The 19,492-nt window shown below is 35.6% G+C and overlaps 1 protein-coding gene across 1 annotated transcript; it reads right to left on the reverse strand.

Moving 5' to 3' along the window:
• Window positions 1-3,765: 3,765 nt before the first annotated feature.
• LOC149374688 (activity-regulated cytoskeleton associated protein 1-like) lies at window positions 3,766-4,458 on the reverse strand. Its single transcript, XM_089592333.1, has one exon. The coding sequence runs from the start codon at window positions 4,456-4,458 to the stop codon at window positions 3,766-3,768; it is 693 nt and encodes a 230-aa protein (XP_089448459.1).
• Between the last annotated feature and the right edge of the window lie 15,034 nt (window positions 4,459-19,492).

Here is a 19,492-nt window from a genome sequence, read left to right on the forward strand (position 1 = left end):
AAATTTAAATTTACGTAGAAACGATCTAATTTAAGAAAAATGATTATTTTAATATACAATAATTAATGAAATAATGCCCCAGATGGTAACAAACCCCCTCGTTTTAAAGAGTTTATAATAAATTTGAGAAAGCAGTGGTAGAGCTACAAGAGTTGGAGAACTTATCACTCTCGATATAAATTTTTGCGGTCATTTAGTCATCCATTCTCGATTGACAAAGGTCCGCGGTTCCATGCACAATCACACTCTCACTACTTTGTTCAGTGTCTTTTCATTATGTATATCACTTCACTTCACTTATGATTTCGCGGATGCAAGTTGCAACGTTGGTTTGGCCCATCAGGGCCTCCGGGTGGTGGTACTGAGACGTCACCTAATTCTTCTGAATTGCTTCTGGATGGTCTAGTGGACTTATCCACTCTGCTTATTTTGCTAGCATTGGTTGTCGTGATCCCCTGATCAGACCTTAAAGAAGACTGTGGGTCGGCGGTGTGCTGAGGAGTTGTCGATGCCGGCAGGTCGAAGTGTGCATTCGGACTTCGGTGGCGATCGATGGCCTCCGTGTGGGCGAGTTTGAGTTGAAAAACGTGAAGTTTTGTGGTAGCTTGACCCGTAGAGATTAGGTAGATATCCCCTGCCATATGACCCGTGATAGGGTAGGGACCTTCCCATTTTTGCGCGAAGCCGGCGCAAAACTGTTCTGGAGCCCTCGAGAGTCGGTGGTTACGTATGTAGACCAAAATACCTGGTGGGTAGATCGGACTGGGTTCACCAGTCGGGTAGTGTTGCTTCTGGTACTGCTCTTGATGCTCTATGGCATCAATGTACCCCTTTTGTGGGAGTTGTTCTGCCAATTGACGGGTTCTCCGTTCCCTTGGTAAAGAGGTATCATGACCCAATAGCAGTTGAGCCGGAGATGCCCCGGTGGCAGCGTTGCGGCGATTTCTTAATCGGTATAATACTCTCGGTAAGTGTACGTCCCATTTTTTATGGAATTGCCCTTGTAAATGTTGGCGAAGGCCCTTCTTAATCTTCTGGTTTCGGCGCTCCGTAGGGTTGGCTTGAGGATGATAAATGGGAGTAGTCCAATGTTAAATTTCCCAACGCATACAAGCGTCTTGCCAGTATTGACCGATGAATTGTCGACCATTGTCCGTTAGGATGACTCGAGGATATCCCCATCGACCGAAAACTTCATCCTCCAGGAGCTGGGTAAGCCGGGGTGCCTTCGATATACCCAGAGGAAAGGCCTCAACCCATCGACTGAAGAGATCCGTGACAACCAGTATAAAACGTCGTCCCCTAGAGCTCTTTGGATATATTAGATCAATGGCTATGATCTCCCATAAGTGTTTGGGCTGATGTGGTCGCATGGTACCTGAAGCAGTGATTGCTCTTTTATAGTATGCACACAGCCTACAGTCCCGGACACATTTCTTGATTTCAGCGTTCATCCCAGGCAAATAGTGGTAACCTTTGATACTGCGAGCCGTTTCCTCCATTCTTAGATGTCCCGCATAGTGAGTGTCGTGGAACTCATAGAGTACTCGGGGTACCATGCTTTGTGGCACACTGACCTTCCAACTTAAGTCCTTCGTTGGTCGCTGCCATATCAAGTTGTTGACGAGTCCATGACAAGACAAAAACTGGGTATCTGTAGGGTGAGAGAGTCGGGCTCTCTGCTGCCTGGATGATCTTGTGACCAAGTTCAAGACAATATGGGTCCTGAAGCTGTGCATCTTCAATTTTATTCAGTAATGAAGGTGTTTCGACCACGCAACAGACAGGTATAGTTGGTGTTTCCCGAGAATTTGTTGGAGGCAGTATCCGGTCCACATCGTCTAGGTTATCCGGCTCCTCTTCCACCAGATTCCGTGAGAGGAAGTCCACCAGCTGGTTTTCTCGGCACGGACAGTGTTCGATCATGGGATTGTACTCCTGGAGTAGGATAGACCATCGCTTCAATTTATCTCGAGTTTCCTTAGCCGTGCGTAGCCAAGTGAGGCCCTTGTTATCCGTTCGCAAGGTAAATGGTCGATCCTCCAGAAAGGGTCAATATTTCTTAAAAGCCCAAACCATCGCTAAGCACTCTTTTTCATTGCTATGATATTTTGCTTTACATGAATTGAACTTGGTGCTAGCATAACTGATAATACTACGGTGTCCATCGGGTCTGATCTGATATAAGACGGCTTCCATTTCACGAGCGCTAGCGTCCTTCTGCAAGACATATTGCCAACCCTCATGTGGTTGAGCCAATTGTAGAGGTTTCAAGAGCTCTTTTTTGAGCTGCTCCATGGCTTCTTGAGTTTCTGGTATCTATTTGTATGGCCGTTTTTTGCTAATGAGGTCCGAGAGAGGCGCTGTTATTTCCGAATAACGAGGCACGTATTCCCGGAGCCATCCACTTGTGCCAAGGAAGGACTGCAGCTATTTTCGAGTTTTCGGTACTGGTAAACTACATAGCTTATCAACATGCTTGGGTAAGGCTTTGTTCCCCTTGGCGGTGACTTGATGTCCTAGGTATGTTAACTCCGACACCCCGAATACACATTTTCCGATGACTACTGTGAATCCGTGGATTTAAAGCCTCTCTAAGACAAGAGCGATATGTCTGAGGTGTTCTTCCTGTGTGTTGGAATGGACGATGATATCGTCTAGGTAAACAAGACAGAACTTCCCCAGGTATTCAGTAAGCACTTCCTGACTCATTAGCCTATGGAAGGTACCAGGTGCTCCTTTCAGCCCGAATGGCATAACTCGGAATTGGTAACAACCACCGGTGTATGTAGAGAAAGCTGTGTATTGCATAGACTCGGGTGCCTTCGCTATTTTCCAGTAGCCACTTTTGAGATCCAACTTCGAGAACCAGATAGCTCCACCTATGTCCTTTACGGCGTGATGTATGTGGGGTACCCGTTGAGATGTGTCTTCGGTAATTGAATTCAGCTGACTATGATCTACACAGAATCGCATGGTGCCATCTTTTTTAGGTGTCAAGACGACAAGGAAGCTATATGATGAGAAGGATGGCTCGATGATGCCACCAGCTAGCATCTCTTGAACTTGCTCCTCGATGAGTTCCCTGCGCTTCTCTGAGCAAGTATATTGTGCTAACCGGAAAGGTTGGTGTGGTCTGATCCAGATCTCGTGTTGTAAGGTTCGAGTTTGACGTAACTTTCCCGTCAAAGGTCCAAAGACTTCTGTGTGTCCTTGCAACAGTTTGAAGAGGTCAGTACATTCTCCTCCAGTGAATCCATGTTGAAACTCATCTAAGTTTAGAGCTGTTTGCTGATTTTCCCGATGGGATAGTTATTTATTGGCTACTTCTGAAGTATAGCACTCCTCTCGTCAAATTCAAGATAGATTTCTCCGTGTACAGTGTTGTTAGACCCAGGACCATTTGATGTCGTAGGTCTGGTGCTACGAGAAAGCTAAATTCGAATGACTTTCCCTGAATCCGTAGGTCAAGACAAACACTGCCGGAGGTCGTGAGAGTTGCATTACCATAGGCCAAGTCACACTGTTGAGTATAGGGTGTGATCTTCTCCTGTCCCGAAAGTAGTGAGGGATGTACAAAATTGTCGGTAGATGCTTGGTCGACCAGAGCAGCTATTTCTCGCTGACCTAGTCCAACCATGATTTTTTGTAGTGGTAGGCGGGGCATGCTGGTGACATTTATTGCCAGCGTCCCTCCAGAGCGCCTGTTGCTGGCTCCCCTGACACTCCAGTTTCGTTTTCCGGGAGAGTTGAGGCTCGAGCAATTCAAATGGGACAGTCCTTGTGAAGGTGGTAATCAGGACTGAAGTGGCACTTGGGTGGCCAAGTGTTTGGGTTGGCTCCAGTAGCAGTAGTCACTGGGGTTTGCTTGGCGTCCGTACCAGACTTCTTGCCCCGTGTCTTCGTGAGATCTTCTTCGTCTTTTTCCAATTGGACTGCCATAGTGAGGAAATCCGCGAAGGTCTTGAATGTATGGCTTCGGAGAAACTGATGAATAGATGGACGAATGAGCTCGATGACCGTGGTGATAATTACTTCTTCCTCGGCTGCAGGACTGATTCTTTTAAACAGAAGGTACTTATCCTGCAGAAATGCTGCTACTGGCTTCTTCTCAGTTTGATGTTTGGAATATAGCTCGGAATGTAGTTTTCCCTGGATCGCCGGACTGTCGAAGCATGCCCGAAGAAGCTTCCCAAATTGTTTGAAGGTAAAAGACTGATATTTATAAATCTGCCACCATTTTTTGGCGTTGCCACGAAGCCCCTTTGTTGCTACCGAAGTCTGTTGGGTATCCAGGATGTAATGAGCCTTAAAATAGAGTTCACATTGGGCGAGAAAGACCTCCGGGTCTTCATGGTTGCAAGCGCCATATGTAGGTAGCTCGGGTAACTGCTCCTGATCCCTTTGCAGAAGTTTAGCTAGTAGCTCCTCGAGGCCGGTAGTGTCTGTGGCAGGCATTGTATAGTGTGTTTTTTGGTTATTTGTTTTTTTTTTCGAGTGCCACTAAGTGTTTCATCCCACCTAGGAGGAGTGTTGCTTGATGGCGAGTTAGGCGTTTATCAGTCAGCGGCACTGTTGGACTTGGTGACTCGTGGGCACACTGCTCATGGGTACCCCCCAGCAGCAGCTGAGAGTTCTTGGGAGATGGCCCCACGTCAAGCACCAAATTGTTAAAAGTGGCCGTTGGGGTTGGGCGACTTTGAGTGGGGAAGTACGGTTAGAAGAGATCAGAGTCACTCTCGAGTGACTCGAGCCGTCCCTTTAAGTCGAACAACGACGGTGGCACTGCTTCCGATGTTGTTGGCATTGTGGCTCCGTTTGATTCATTAGAATCCAACTCATTGGAGAGATGCGGCAATTGGGCGGAAATTCGTAGAGGCCTTGACAAGTTGGTTACCAGGTTGACTAGTGTGTGTCGAGTTTTTTTTTTTTTTTAATTTATTTTTTTTTTTTTTTCTTTATTTATTTTTTTTTTTTTTTTTTCTACATTATTACAAGACACTATCTGTCCAACCCTCACTGGGGTCTCTTGGACTCGCCTCAGTGATCTTCTCGATGTCGAGAGGTCTCAGGATCTTGAAGTGGGGTAATACCTGGACTATACTTTGGATGAGCGGTTTGGGAGCCTCCAACACCTCTGGGCTCGTAGCTAGAGAGGGTGTAGTATGTGGAGGTGGCCGTTGGGGTGCAAAAGTACTTGGTTTTAAGGGGGTGGTCCGTACCCTCTGAGTGGGATCACTTCTAGTTGGACCAGTGGAAGGTTGGGTTATATAGAAAATATAGACAAGAGTTTTATATTAGTACAGTGATATTTATTGAATATGTACTTATCTACCACTGGTTTAAGACAATTGAGTGGCTTAAGAGATATGCATTACACGTTTTTGCGAATTTCGGATCAATCCCAATCAGTTGTCATACAGTCCATCTTATATACTTTACGTCGCTTTCTTACTTGCAATTTTTGCTAAAGACTAGTGGTCGCCACCTGGCAAGCGATAGGTGGTACTATCAAGTACTAAGTTGGAAGTCGGAGCTGCGCGAAAAATTCCAAAATTTAAATGTATGTAGAAACGATCTAATTAAAAAAAAATGATTATTTTAATATACAATAATTAATAAAATAATGCCCCGGACGGTAACACAGTGAAGAAACAATTGATATCAACTGTTAGAAACCATGACAATCTCTGCCTTCCGAGAGCCTTGGTGGCAGCCTATGCTAACGTTATCAGGGGAAAAATACGAACAGGTAGGTTGCAATAATATTGGAACCTTATAAGATGCAATAACAGGCTGACGCAAAAAAAAGCAGCTAATGATTTGGTTACAGAGGTGAGGTTCAGAGTATTGGAAACGGGATGCGGTCTTAATGAAATTCATGATTTTTAATTATGTTTTGTCACTTGTGGAGCAGCCAGTGTCGTATATTCTTTACGAAATTTTGGTCGCGGTTATCCACCCCTGTACGATGGTACACGTATTGCCGTAGATACATACGGAAGCATAAGTAACATACTACGATTAATGTATTACGAAAATCAACAACATTTTAAACCGATTCTAAATTTGATTGGCGCAAGTGCAAGTACGGGGTACTGCATACCTTGTTATAAAAATTTTTGGAGTGTAGAAGATCATCGATGCTCTAACAAATGTTAAAAATATTTTTAATCACCACAGTGTGAAATAACTGGCAACTTTAAAAAATGTAGCTTATGTAATTGATCGTTTATGAATAACAACTGTATTAAAAATAACTTGGATAAAGGTTCGTTCAATAAATCATCCGCTGTTTGTGAAAAAATAAAAGTTTGTCGAATATGTTGAAAAATCGTGCAAACAAACGAAGATCAAATACACGCTTGTGGAATTTCTTTTTGCAATACTCGTAAAGAACATTTTTCTATTAGTAATCTTTGTTATATGCAGCCTATTAAAACATCTGATAAGAAAGCGCCGTTTGTAGTATTGTATTTCGACTTTGAGACGCAACAGTCAGTATCTGTGTTGGGTGACGATGAAAAAAAAATTTATGTAGTAAATTTAAGTATCGTGGAATAAGTTTGTAATTTTTGTATCGATCTAGAACAAGAGTTAGTTTCAATGAGATTATAATCAAAAACATTTTTAGCGAGTTGTCTGCATTGCCCACAATGCCCAAGGATTTGATACACAATTTATTTCTAAGTATATCGTTGAAACACACAGTGAGCGAGGACACCATTCGTAATTATGAATGGGTCTAAAATTGTTTTGATGGAATTTATGAAGATAAAATTCATCAATAGTCTTAATTGTTTTCACATGCCTTTGAGTACTCTATCTAAGGCATGTGGTCTGACTGATATTGCAAAGGGCGTTTTCCCACATTTTTTCAACACACCCGAAAATCAATCATACATAGTTCCTCTACCACCATTGGATGTATATTCGCACGATAGTATGTCTGCATAAAAAAGAGAAATTTTTTTTAAATGGTACAACGAACAAGTAGCAAATAATTATGTATTCGATTTTCAATGGGAATTCATGAAATACTGTAGATAAGATGTAAAAAATTTTAGACTAGCTAGCGTGGATTATCGAAATAATGTCGCAAAATTTGAAGTGGATCCTTTCATCGAATATACGACAATAGCCTCGACATGTATGCGTGTCTACAATAAAAATTTTTTAAGAAAAAATCAAATCGGTATTATACCATCAAGAAGTTACAGATAAGTAAATAATCAGTCTGAAGTAGCACTAAAATCGCTGTGTTGAATGGAGAAGTATGTTCTCGATCAACCCATCAAACATGCTGGACGATGCAAAGAGAAACGCTTACCAGAAGGTATCGTTGTTGATGGCTATTGCACTATATAAATTGGAGTAGATAACCATTGAGGCATCATGGCTGTTTCTGGCATAGTTGTCCACGATGTTTCAGAATAAACAGAGATTTTTCTTTAAAAACTGTCGATACAATGGACAAAAAATACGTAAGAACCTGTGCCATCAGTGAAAAAATTACGGGCTGCAATTACCAGCTAATTGAAAAGTTGTAATATCTTTTTAATGAAGGAATTCGTAACAACAAGAAACTTCAAAATTTTCTTCAAGAAATTGAAAGTTATTGGAGACAAAAACCTCTCAACCCACATGATGCGTTTTTTGGAGGACGTACTGAAAATACTGTTAGAAAGTACGAATGCCAAGTGACAGAAAAACTTAAGTACGTCGATATTTGTTCATTGTACTCTTACATATGCAAACGTGGTAACTTTTCCATCCGTCATCCATTAAAATATGTAGCACAAGTAGAGTGTCAAAAAGTTATTGTAGACAATAATGATTAATCCCTTGTTAACGGTTTATGGACTGATAGAATTAGACTTTCAAAAAATTAATTCCTATAAGCAAATAAAAAATTGGATTAGCGAGATAAAAGTAGTAGAAATTGCTGCAACCAAAGACGAACCTCTGAAATTGTCAGCAAAGTGCCCAAAAAAAATGATAAAAGTTCCAAAATCACCTAAATCGCGAATAAATCATTTTTAGACACGTACGTTAATAGCTTCCCACTTATAATGACTTATGTTTCGTTAAATGTTAAAAAGACATGTGATAAAATCGATATATTTCGCCGAAAGGTTTATAAAACAATTACATAACATCCTACACATACTTTTTTTCTCAAATCACATTTTACTATAAAAATATACATCATAAATATTAATTTACACACTAGTTCATGAAACAATTTTATATTCATTGTTTACATAATTTTGTGTTTCTTACATTCTACTGAACTATCTCTACTGTCATTACCTGTTGTTCCTGTATGTACAAATTAATATTATTATAAGTATTATAATAATGATGATAATAATAGTAATAATAATAATGATATTAATAATTATTATTTATTTACACTAGTTTCTAGGATGTTACAATAATCACGTTTAAGGGTTAATGGGGTAATAGGGCCATACCGTTATGGTTTTAAGCAATTATGTAGTCAAGGGGCTTAATGAGTAAGGAGGTTCGCTGTACGTGGAGAAACACAAAATTGACTTATTGTTAGACATCTCAGCACTGGAGATTCAAACCTCTGTTACTGATCAGGCTTAGAGGTTAGAGGATCATTAGGTTTTAGGATTTTGGTGTTAATGGAGTTTGGGAATGATCGATTTATGAGGTTATAGCATTGCGTGGGTTAATATACTCGAGCAATAAATGGTTTATGTGTTGTGGGATTTTTTAAGTTTAAATTATGAGGTTATGAAAAATCCTGACGTGATAGAGTAAATTTTACCTTGGATTTAGATTCAGCTGTATTAATTACATACAGGACGGTATGTCAGATCTCTGCACTTAGACTTTCAATTTTTTTTGTGGAGCTGTGTTATTGTTATCTATTGCAATGCTGACAATAATTATGACATCCATACATTCAGGGAATGAAAATAAGTAATATCTATTACAAAAGTACTAAAATTTATAACAAGTAGTAGAATAATTTCCAGAAGTAACGTTTTTCCATGACCATTATTATTTTTATTAATATGTCGATACGCGCAATCTCAATATTATTGAAAGCTACCCCAGATTTAAAAAAAAACATCAATTTCTGATGCTTAGTTCCGGAGATATCGTTGGTTTTACAACGCGTAGTCATTTTAAACCTACACGCTCGAAAGTGCGCCGAGCACTCAGCGAGGAAGTGGGCGTGGCCTAATTCGGTGGCTTGCCCCACCACGCGCCACCGACGGCCTCCTGCGAAAATCCCTGTTTTTCGATACAATTTTAACAGTACTTCTAAACAAGATGGGATTATGAGATCTTAGCATGTTAAACACTAACTCTTGACGAAGAGCAGCGCGTTTGAAAAATGTCCGTAAGTGGTCTCAAAACTTTTTTAGAGCCATTTTTCGAAGGGGCCATTTTTCTTCAACACGGCGGTTTGCAAAAACTAAAACTATTAATTTTATCATATTGAAATTCCGAGCATATTTTAAAGACTACAAAAGGAACGTTGTATCAAATTTTTAGCTCTTCATATCCAAATGGGACTGAGTTATAAATTTTTCAAAAAACGGCGAAATTTACGGTTTTTTCCAATTTGCAAAAAAACTATTTAATGAAATCAATTTTAACAAGGCTACTTTTGTGTGGCTTGGAAAGGCGCATCTTTTTTGTATTAATTTTTTTTTCCATCTATTACTGTTTTCCATTTATTCGCGATTCAGGTGATTTTGGCCCTCTTACCATTTTTTTGGGCACTTTGCTGACAAATTCAGAGATTTGTTTTTGGTCGCAGCAATTTCTACCACTTTCATCTCGCTAATCTAATTTTTTATTCTCTTACAGGAATTAACTTTTTTTTCAATGGTGTAAAATCTAATTCCATCAGTCTATTAGTCTACTAATTATGTGTGACTTGCTACCACTGCAAAATTTATACTATCCTGTGTTACCAGTAAAAATGTATAACAAGTTAATTTTTCCACTGTGTCGTACATGTTGCAAAAATATTATTCAAGAAGATTGTCCACACGAAGATGTGAATGACCGTATTTTGAAGGGTATGGGGATATCTGACAAAGTCAAGATAGCTGTTCGAGTAAATTATGTAGTAAAAAAAAAAAAAAAAAATGAAAAATGGCAGTATAGAATGACACAATTCAATAAAGAAACTCAAGAAGGATTATTCGCAAATTACATGGACGAGTTCTTAAGCAAAAAATACAGACCTCTGGTTTTCTCCCCAAGTGTCTCACAAATGAAAACAAGGATATGTATATTGATGAAATACGAGAAGCTGAAGAATTAGAACTCGACAAAAGTGAGATAAATTTAAATTCTGGATTAAGATCTGTTGCTCAATTGTGTCTGGATTCTTTGTGGGATAAATTTGGCCAACGCGAAAATTAAAAAAAAAAAAACAGAAGTCGTAAAGACCGTTGAAAGATTGATGGAATTAGTTACCAGTGCAGAAATAATGTTAATGGTATTTTGGCTGTAATCAATGATACGTTGTACGTAATCTGGAGCTATAAAATGAAGACTTTAACATCAACTGTGTCAACTAGCGTAGTTATAGCTGCTTTTGTTATGGCCCAAGCTCGGATAAAATTGTGTAGCTTTTTACGTGTATTGGGTTCGCGTGTACTATATTATGATACGGATTCTGTTTTTTACGTGAGTTGAGAAGGAGAACCCGATTTACCTGTTAGTACAATACTTGGCTGTCTTACGGAGGAATTCTTCGATAAAGGTATCGGTTCATACGTAACATAGTTTTTATCTGGTGGACCAAAGTTTTATGTGTACAAATATAAAAAACCTAATGGCGATGGTAAAGAGTACGTTTGCAAGGTAAAGAGTATTAGATCAAATTATACCAACAGTTAAAAGATAAATTATGTCACAGTTCACGAATTGATTACATCAAATGTATCAGAAATCACCTTGTCAAGTAATGTTATACGGCGAGCCGCTTTTCATGATTTGATAACAGAACCTGAAACAAAAACTTGCAAACCAGTTTTTGGAAAAAGGAGATTTGTTACTGCAGATGCAAGTTACCCATGCTGATACAAAACACACGACTGAGCAGTAAGTCTATGGATGCTCTTCGCATTGTGATGACTCAATCGTTTTACGGCAAAAGGTATTTTGTAGAGTATAATGATGGAGTAGAGGAAGGGGAAATTCTTAGTAGCCCAAAATACGATCATGGTGCTTGTTTTGATCGTTTCTTTTCCGGCGGTGTACGCTTTAATAACTAACCGATAAGATAGATATAAACTAAGTAAATCAAATTTTATCGCATCTCGCTCAAAAAGCAATAATGATGACGATTGTCGAATTTCACTTTTAGAAAAATCATATAATAAAAAAATAAAAAATATATTTCTCAAAATGTTTTCCACAACCCCCAAAAAATGGGTAAAAACTTATAAAAAAAAAAAAAATAATAATAGAAAAAAACGGATCTTGTCAGGGCCAACACATTACTCATTGAAAAGTAGAAAATTTCAAGTGAGAATCTTCTGCGTGTTTTTAGTTATATAAATACATCGCACGACTATATGTCAGCACATTCTTGAAAATGTTGCGGTGAATAATTTATAATCAACGTTAACACAAACGTTGCAACGGGTGTTTATACTTTATTGTTAAGTGGAACATAAAACATATTCCAAGAAATTTCACATCAGCATATTCTTTGATTTTCAAAACTAAAACTTTCTGAAAAGCTATCCCCACCTTTACAACGTGTAGTCAAACTGATTGGTCGTGCAAACCGCTTTTGAGTAAATCCTAGCTGTATGTTTAAAAACAGCGGCGGTGGCGGCCCACAGTGATCCGAATGGAAATAAAACGGCAAAACCTTTAGTCACCTGGGTTTTCAAGGAATCTTCTTTAAATTTTTTTTTAAATTCGTCTTTGGCCATAAAATGTGAAATCATTTTTCTGACAACGATTAGATGTAATACATAACCTACAAATTCATTATTAACGCTATACCATGATTTATACGTAAATAACAATTTGATTGTTATAACAAGCAACAGTGAAATTCAGATGATATTAGTATACGTTTGTTTTTGAGGTCACTGATTATGAATCTGCTATCAGATTTCATAAATTCAAAATGGCGGATCCAAATTGGTGGACAAAAATTTTGAAATCATTGAATTTTCAATTGATTCATACGCAATATGGGGTTTTTTTCGGGTCACTGATTCTGAATTTGCTATTAGTTTTTGGAAATTAAAAATGGCGGATCCAAAGTAGCGGACAAAAATTTAAAAACAAATTGAGTCTTCAAAAAATCATTCTCACAATGTGGTTGGACAGGTTTCTGAGTATGAATCTGCTGTTAAAATATGTTAATTCAAATGGTGGATTCAAAATGGCCGAAAAAATGTAAGAAAATTTTCAGTTTTCTCAAAAATGATTTTTATCAGGCGGTTTTTGAGGTCACTGATGATGACTATTGAAACCAATAAAGGCGAAATGGCAGATACAAAAAGCTGACGAAGTTTCAAATATATTTGATAATAATTTATATCTTAAAGGTTGTTAATCAGATAGGACTTTATAAACTGAAATTATGGATTTAAAATGGAGCACAAACATCATAAAAAAAAATTGATTTTTGCAAACTAATCAATACTTGGAGGTTTTTCAATGTCACTGATAACGAGTCTGTTTTTAATTACTATAAATTTTATATTGCTGATCCAAAATAGCAAAAAAATATTTAAAAAAAAATTTTAGACTTGGAAATTATCCTTACTTGCAGGTTCTGGGCTTTATCAAAATTATGATCGTTGTTTGAGGTCGTTACAAAAATGTAAGTAAACTAATTTTGTATGTATAGAAATGAAATGGTATCATCTTTATTTACTTATACACATTATTACACCAATTAGTATTCAGGTCATATATACCTAGAGGTTTTTTTACATTTATATATACAAACAACCATACACATGTAGAAATATTTCGTATGAAATATTTAACACATATGCCACAATACATCGATTTAAACAATATGCTTACATTACCACAAAAATATTGAGATACACTGAAACGTCAATCAATAATTAATTCACAGTAAAAAATATATAACAAGTAAAAATTTATTCGCATGTGCACAATAACAAAAGACACACCAACTAAGTTTTGAATACAGATATTGAATGGTAAACTATAATTTTTAATAATCTTCTGATTCGACTGCTTCTTGTGATTCTTCTTCATTTTCTGTTAATTGAACTCTTCTTCGTAATATGATGAATCATCCAGTACTAATAACTTTCGTAGTGCGTCATTAATACCAGAGAGATTTTTTTGGCGATTTCCGACATCAGAAGATCTGATTGTTCGAATAATCTGTGAAAAATTTCGGTATTTGTGTCGACTCTAAAACAAGTTTTTGAATAATAAACAAAATTAGTTTTCTCTTTTATTTATCATTAGGCAACTTAAATTATAAGCTCACCAACTAGTCTTCCTTGAGTATCATTCGCGAAACATTTTAACAACTTTTGTTGTTACTTTGTTGTGCTTCTTCAGAAAGTAGGCCAATAGGTAATATCAAATGTTTAATTATTTGATATCCATGAATAAGAATAACATGTAGAGACCCTAGCATATAGTACCAATTGTACAGTTCAGTGTCCATTAAAACAGTGTCTTTACAAAAAACTTGGAATTTCTCCTGATTGATGTAGTAACCAGAAAAAATCGCCGATAAAATTGTCCCAAACGTTTTTTAAAAATTTTAAATCAAAACCTTGAACAAAAAAAATTAGTGCAGGTTATTTATCTTCTATTACTTTATTCACAACAGTCGATAAAATTGATAAATTAAAAAGTTTCTCATTCTCTTCTAAAGAAAACTGTATTTTGGCGGGGAGTACAGTTTTCTTAAAAGCTTTTGATGAATTTTTTTATGGACTTATGGATGACCATATTTTAATTTTGTAACATTTCTGTGTACGTCTATGTATGTGCATGTGTGAGTATATATTAATTAATATCTTACAAATATGTACACCGATATTAATGATCCAAGGCTTGCAATATTTTTCGTATTCTTGTATCGAATAGGAAGAAACATTAATGCTTACTACGTCTTATACCTTAGTATAGTTGTTCAAATGGCTTGCGATAGTTGAAAGTGATTTTTTCTATTTATTAGGGGGCACAATCCATTAAAAGATCTGAATAGTTGTATTGCAGCACTAAAAACGTTTTTTTTTTTATTGGGAATTATTCTGGTACATCTTTTTTTTCTGTTTCATTGTTTTATTATGAAAACAATAAGAATTTCTACAACACAAAGTGACAGTTGGTGAACTCGATTATAGATTTCAAGGATTAAAAGTTTGATTTCTTTTTTTTTATTCTTATAGCACCTTTAGAATACAAAAATAGTTTATTACGTTACTCAAATTAAAAAAAAAATTGTTTTTTATACAAGAATAAAAAACTTCCGATGAGAAACTATAATTCAAAATTAAAATGATTGCACAAATAGAACATAAACGTATAATCTAAAGAAAATTGTTTATTATGTCTTATGTAATCTTCGCAAACATTTCCAGGTAGTAATTGTGTAGCATTGATGGGTATCCAAATGGAAAAAAATAATCCACTATTCAAAACAATCGCTTGAGGAAATTTTAATATATGACTGATTATATACACACGCACTTATGCACCCACACATAGCTAGATTTATATTTATTTTCATTAATCTAAAAAAGTTAATTTTGGACAGTCCATGATCTTGCAGATCAACTGAATAAAAACATTCTCAATGAACAATAAGATGCAAAAAGATTAGCTATATTAAAAATATCAATAAAATCAATTTAAAAAGATTGAACAAAAAAAATTAGCTACGTTCAATCAAAAATCAGTCAAGAAATCCCAGAAATATCACTGATTACATTCATGCATACATACATACATACATACACACACATACATACAAACGTACATACATACATACATACACACATACATACAAACGTACATACATACATACATACATATAAACATACATACATACATACATACATACATACATACATACATACATACATACACACATACATACATAAATACACACATACATACATACATACACACATACATACATACATACATACATACATATTCCCTGGCACATACACACATACATACATACATACATACATATTCCCTGGCACATACACACATACAGACGCACCTTTTTTCCAGATTATTATAAATCAATTCTAAATTTCAGAAACGTTTTAATAACACGTTATTTTGATGTAAAACTGTTCGTCCATCACAAAGCTTTCTCGATAATAAAACAATTGCTTAAAAATAAGAGTATTTGCTGACCCGTGACGTTTGAAACAACTTCAGGGTTGTTAAAGAAGATCCGGGACGTGTTTCCATTACTAGTGTTTCTGAATTCTTGGGCTGAAGCATCTACTAAAATGCCTAACTCAACACGCAGCTTGTCCTGAATTTGTTTCTTTTTTTTTCTAATAGTATCTTTATAGTACCTTGAACAAAAATATGTGTGAAATGAATTTGATGTTTGAATCAATCACTGTTGTTCTTTCATAAGTTAATCAATAATTAACAATGCAGTTATGTAGACATAATACCATGATATTACCTGAAAATTTTCATAACGACACATCCCAAAAACGTATACATACTCGCCATTCTTTAGTCTCCAGTTTATATGAAATGTGCAGTACTACTTGCATAAAACGTAATTTCACATGAAAAACAGAGAATCCGCTCTTTAAACTTCGTTCATCAATCACAGTATCATAAATACCATCAATTTTATTAAAATGTGATATAGTTTTTTTGCACACAAAGCATGTTTGACTCGAACATTTTTTTAACGCATTGCAGACCTAAATATTAGTAATCTAATTTTTTTTATTGATTGCATGACTAGAGTTATCCTGCCAAAACTTGCAAGTTTAAAAAAAAACTTTACTTTTAGTTTGACAGATTTGGAATGACTACAATATATGCGTTCAAAAGTTTCGATACGTTATCATGCAAACTGTTTGAATATTTAGAGACATTAAATTATTAGAAATACTGCATAATTTGTCAGTGTAATTATTTTCTAGTGTGAGCGGTATAAGGTGTTTAGAGTGTGGGGCTTGGTACTTTAAAATCCGGGTAGTGCAATAATTATGTTTAAATAGCTTAGGTTTATAAGTTTCTTTACTTTACACAGTTTAGGAGAGATAGAAGTTTTGTATATTTAAATCGGGAAGTTGGGAAGTGACTGGAGGAATAAAAGATAAAACCAAGGCCACTTCTGACTACTAGTAGATATTTGAAATACTAGCTTGTTTTTGGTTTCACTTTTACAGTTCTGGAGAAAAGGTCATGACCCAAAAATCTGAGAAAGTACCAGACAAAGTTTATGAATCCTGGATGTACTATATTGCTTGACCTAAAAGTTTACAAGTTTTGGCGAAATCACTCGTACATAGGTTCTGTTTATATGTTCATAATATATTGTTACCTTCCCGTCAATCATTGTGAGCATCATCTGATAGTTAATTATGCATCCTGGATATACGTAGTCCTTTAGGTTATTTATTTCGTTAGTCAGTCTTTTTTCTTCTCTTCTACTAACTTTAGCCGTTTCTTTTTGATGTACTGTATTAATCGGTCTGCATAACCTTGTTGAAAAAAGACGAGGATTATCCCAGTCAGTAAACTTTATATGTATCAAGATTAATCAATCAAGGAGGTACAAGTGATGAACAGAATATATAACCGTATTCGTATTCTATCACTTCTGATTTCTGGTTATACACATTTGCATGGGTACTGTCAAATACAAACTTTACAATCAATGTCAACCTTACATGATCGGTACTGCCTTAATCTAAATTCAAAAAAGATAATAATCTCTGTGTTGTGTGGGTAAGGAGACTTTGCAGCGACCCACAACACTAGGATTCTGTAACTGTAATTTCATCCGGGTAAGTTTCTTTTTTCACCTTTAAGATCTACAACAGTAAAATTAAATCGGATAATTTGTATACAACAAAATATTTTAATTTCAGGGTTTTTCAGATTAGCAATATTCTCAAGTCTATCTTTTTTATGTACATCGGTTATTATTGTATGTAAAATAGACTAAGTTGATGAATCATGAAAATGACTGGATCTTAAAAAATGACTGGATCTTTTCACAACAAAATATTGTTACACTCTCATGTACATAACCTGCGTTACTCAGCTATTTTTTATACCTGTACATATGAAAGTTGTAGTAACTCCAGAAAATAGTATATTGATTAGTTACATTAGGATTGATATAAAAAAAGTTCTCGTGACAGTGATGATTTGGATAAAAATTGATTAATGAACGTTAAATGTATAGTTAGCATTCAAAAATTATTTGAGTTAATTGATTCGTTGACCATAGCTTTCCATTTATACAGTCAAGTAAGGAATAAAAATTAAATAAAAATAGATAATGTTAAAAAGTTTTCAAAGTTACACGTATATTAGAATTATAATTTTGTTTGCTTATTTATACGCCAAAATGTTAAACTAGTCTTGAAAACGAGTTTGCTTATTTTAAAAGTTGAATACTGGATATTCATAAATATGCACAAGAGCTTGTTATATGTTAATATAGCCGTTTCATTCATTTTTAAAATCATAATAGTTAGAAGGAATACAAAAGGCCTGTGCGATACCAGCTTTGAGACGAGACGATATAGTCTTGGTACACAAATAGCGAGATGAGACTATGCAAGACGATTCTGTTAAAAGTCTCGTCTCGTCTCATTTTGTCTCTAGGTCTCGAAAACTTGACGAGACTTTCGAGACTCTCTATGGTCTCGGTAAAAAAATTTAGACCCCTGAGACTTTCAGAAGTTTCGGAAAAAATCGAGACCTCCAAGACTCTCGAAAGTCTTAGAAAGACCATGATACGAGACCAAGATGAGACGAGACAGAAATTTTTCAAGACAAGATTTTTCCGAGACGAGACTCAAATACATCGTGACCAGACGAAAGAACTTGTTGCATTCCTCGGTATCGCATAGGCAAAGAATACACCTTATTCTTTATTTACGTGACCACGTAAATAAAACAAACGACTCACATGTTACATAATAATAATAGTTCATTAATTATTTATCATTATGTAACATCACACGTCGTAGTAGCTGGGATACAAATTTGTTCCGTGATTAAGAGCAGTTGTCCTGATCAAATTATAACTACTTTTTGTTAATTTTGCTTCAATAATTAAAGCTAGTGCTTCTGCTGCAATCATTTTTGTGGACTTGTCTTTATTTTTCAAATGAGCAACAATGTCATTTGCAACTTCAGTGTCTTTTATTTCATGAACAAGTTTGGCACTAGCAAAATTTTTTTCAGATTTAAATTTTATTTTGACTAGATTAAGCGGCTCTCCTAAAGTGATTGAATCATCAAGATCGCTCAGTCTTCTTCTTTTAGTTCTATCAGATGCTTGTTCATTTGCAATACGTGGCCAACCCAGAGGAGCTTTAAAGTAACATGGAATGTTAAACAGTACTGAAAACGTAAGTTCTGTGAATTTTAATTTTATTAGAAAGTGAACGAATTTTACATGGCTGTACACTAGAAACTGACCGAGATGTAGCAAATTCGATTGTTGATTCCAACCAATTTTTGCAATGCACTTCAAAACCATCAAGATTGAAGTTTTTATTAGGAATTTTTTTCTTACATCTTGTGACGTTGTTGAAGAATATTCCATTTAATTTATTAAGAAGCTGGTCTTTCGTAGACTTATTGTTATTAAAGTTCAGTGTTTGTATTACATACTTAACGACAGCTTCTTTATTTTCTTCGTGATTTATTGTATTCTTATTCATGTAAACAATTAAGAGATCTCGGCACATTATTTGACTTATTACGATTTTTACTAACTGTACTTGAGAAAATGTTACAATTCCTGACAAGAAATAAAAAATAAAAAGAAATGTTAGAGAAAAAAAAGCATATATGTTTAACTTATTTGCAGTGTGTACAATGTACACTAAGACATTTTTTTTAAATTGACCAATAAGTTATTCATACACATATTGTCAATAAATAATAACACAAAAAATTTTTAGTATGCCAAGCAATTTTGACTATGAATATCTGACAAACTTTTTTCATTGATCACGATTTCTTGTTATAACAGTATTAGTTAAAAGCAAGGTAAAACTTATATTGCTTACATAAAAAATGTCTTACTAATAATGGTCACATGTTATTGTACCAGCTGCATAGGTTTTTACAACAGTATAATTGGTTTTAAAACGAGAGAGATCGTATTAATACTATTATAACGTGTAAATAAATGCTTTCATACGTGCAATGCCAACGAAACGGTGAAAGTCAAATGTAACACAATAACAATTTTCAAATCTACTTTATTAGCATGGTGTCAGTTCAG

Source organism: Copidosoma floridanum, unplaced genomic scaffold (assembly GCF_036245765.1).
Source record: "Copidosoma floridanum isolate Cflo_tuat_1 unplaced genomic scaffold, Cflo_Japanese_pri ptg000016l, whole genome shotgun sequence".
NCBI lineage: Eukaryota > Metazoa > Arthropoda > Insecta > Hymenoptera > Encyrtidae > Copidosoma > Copidosoma floridanum.

Coding starts and splice junctions, on each gene's coding strand:
- LOC149374688 (XM_089592333.1), bottom strand. CDS start 4,458: ATGCCTGCCACAGACACTACCGGCCTCGAGGAGCTACTAGCTAAACTT.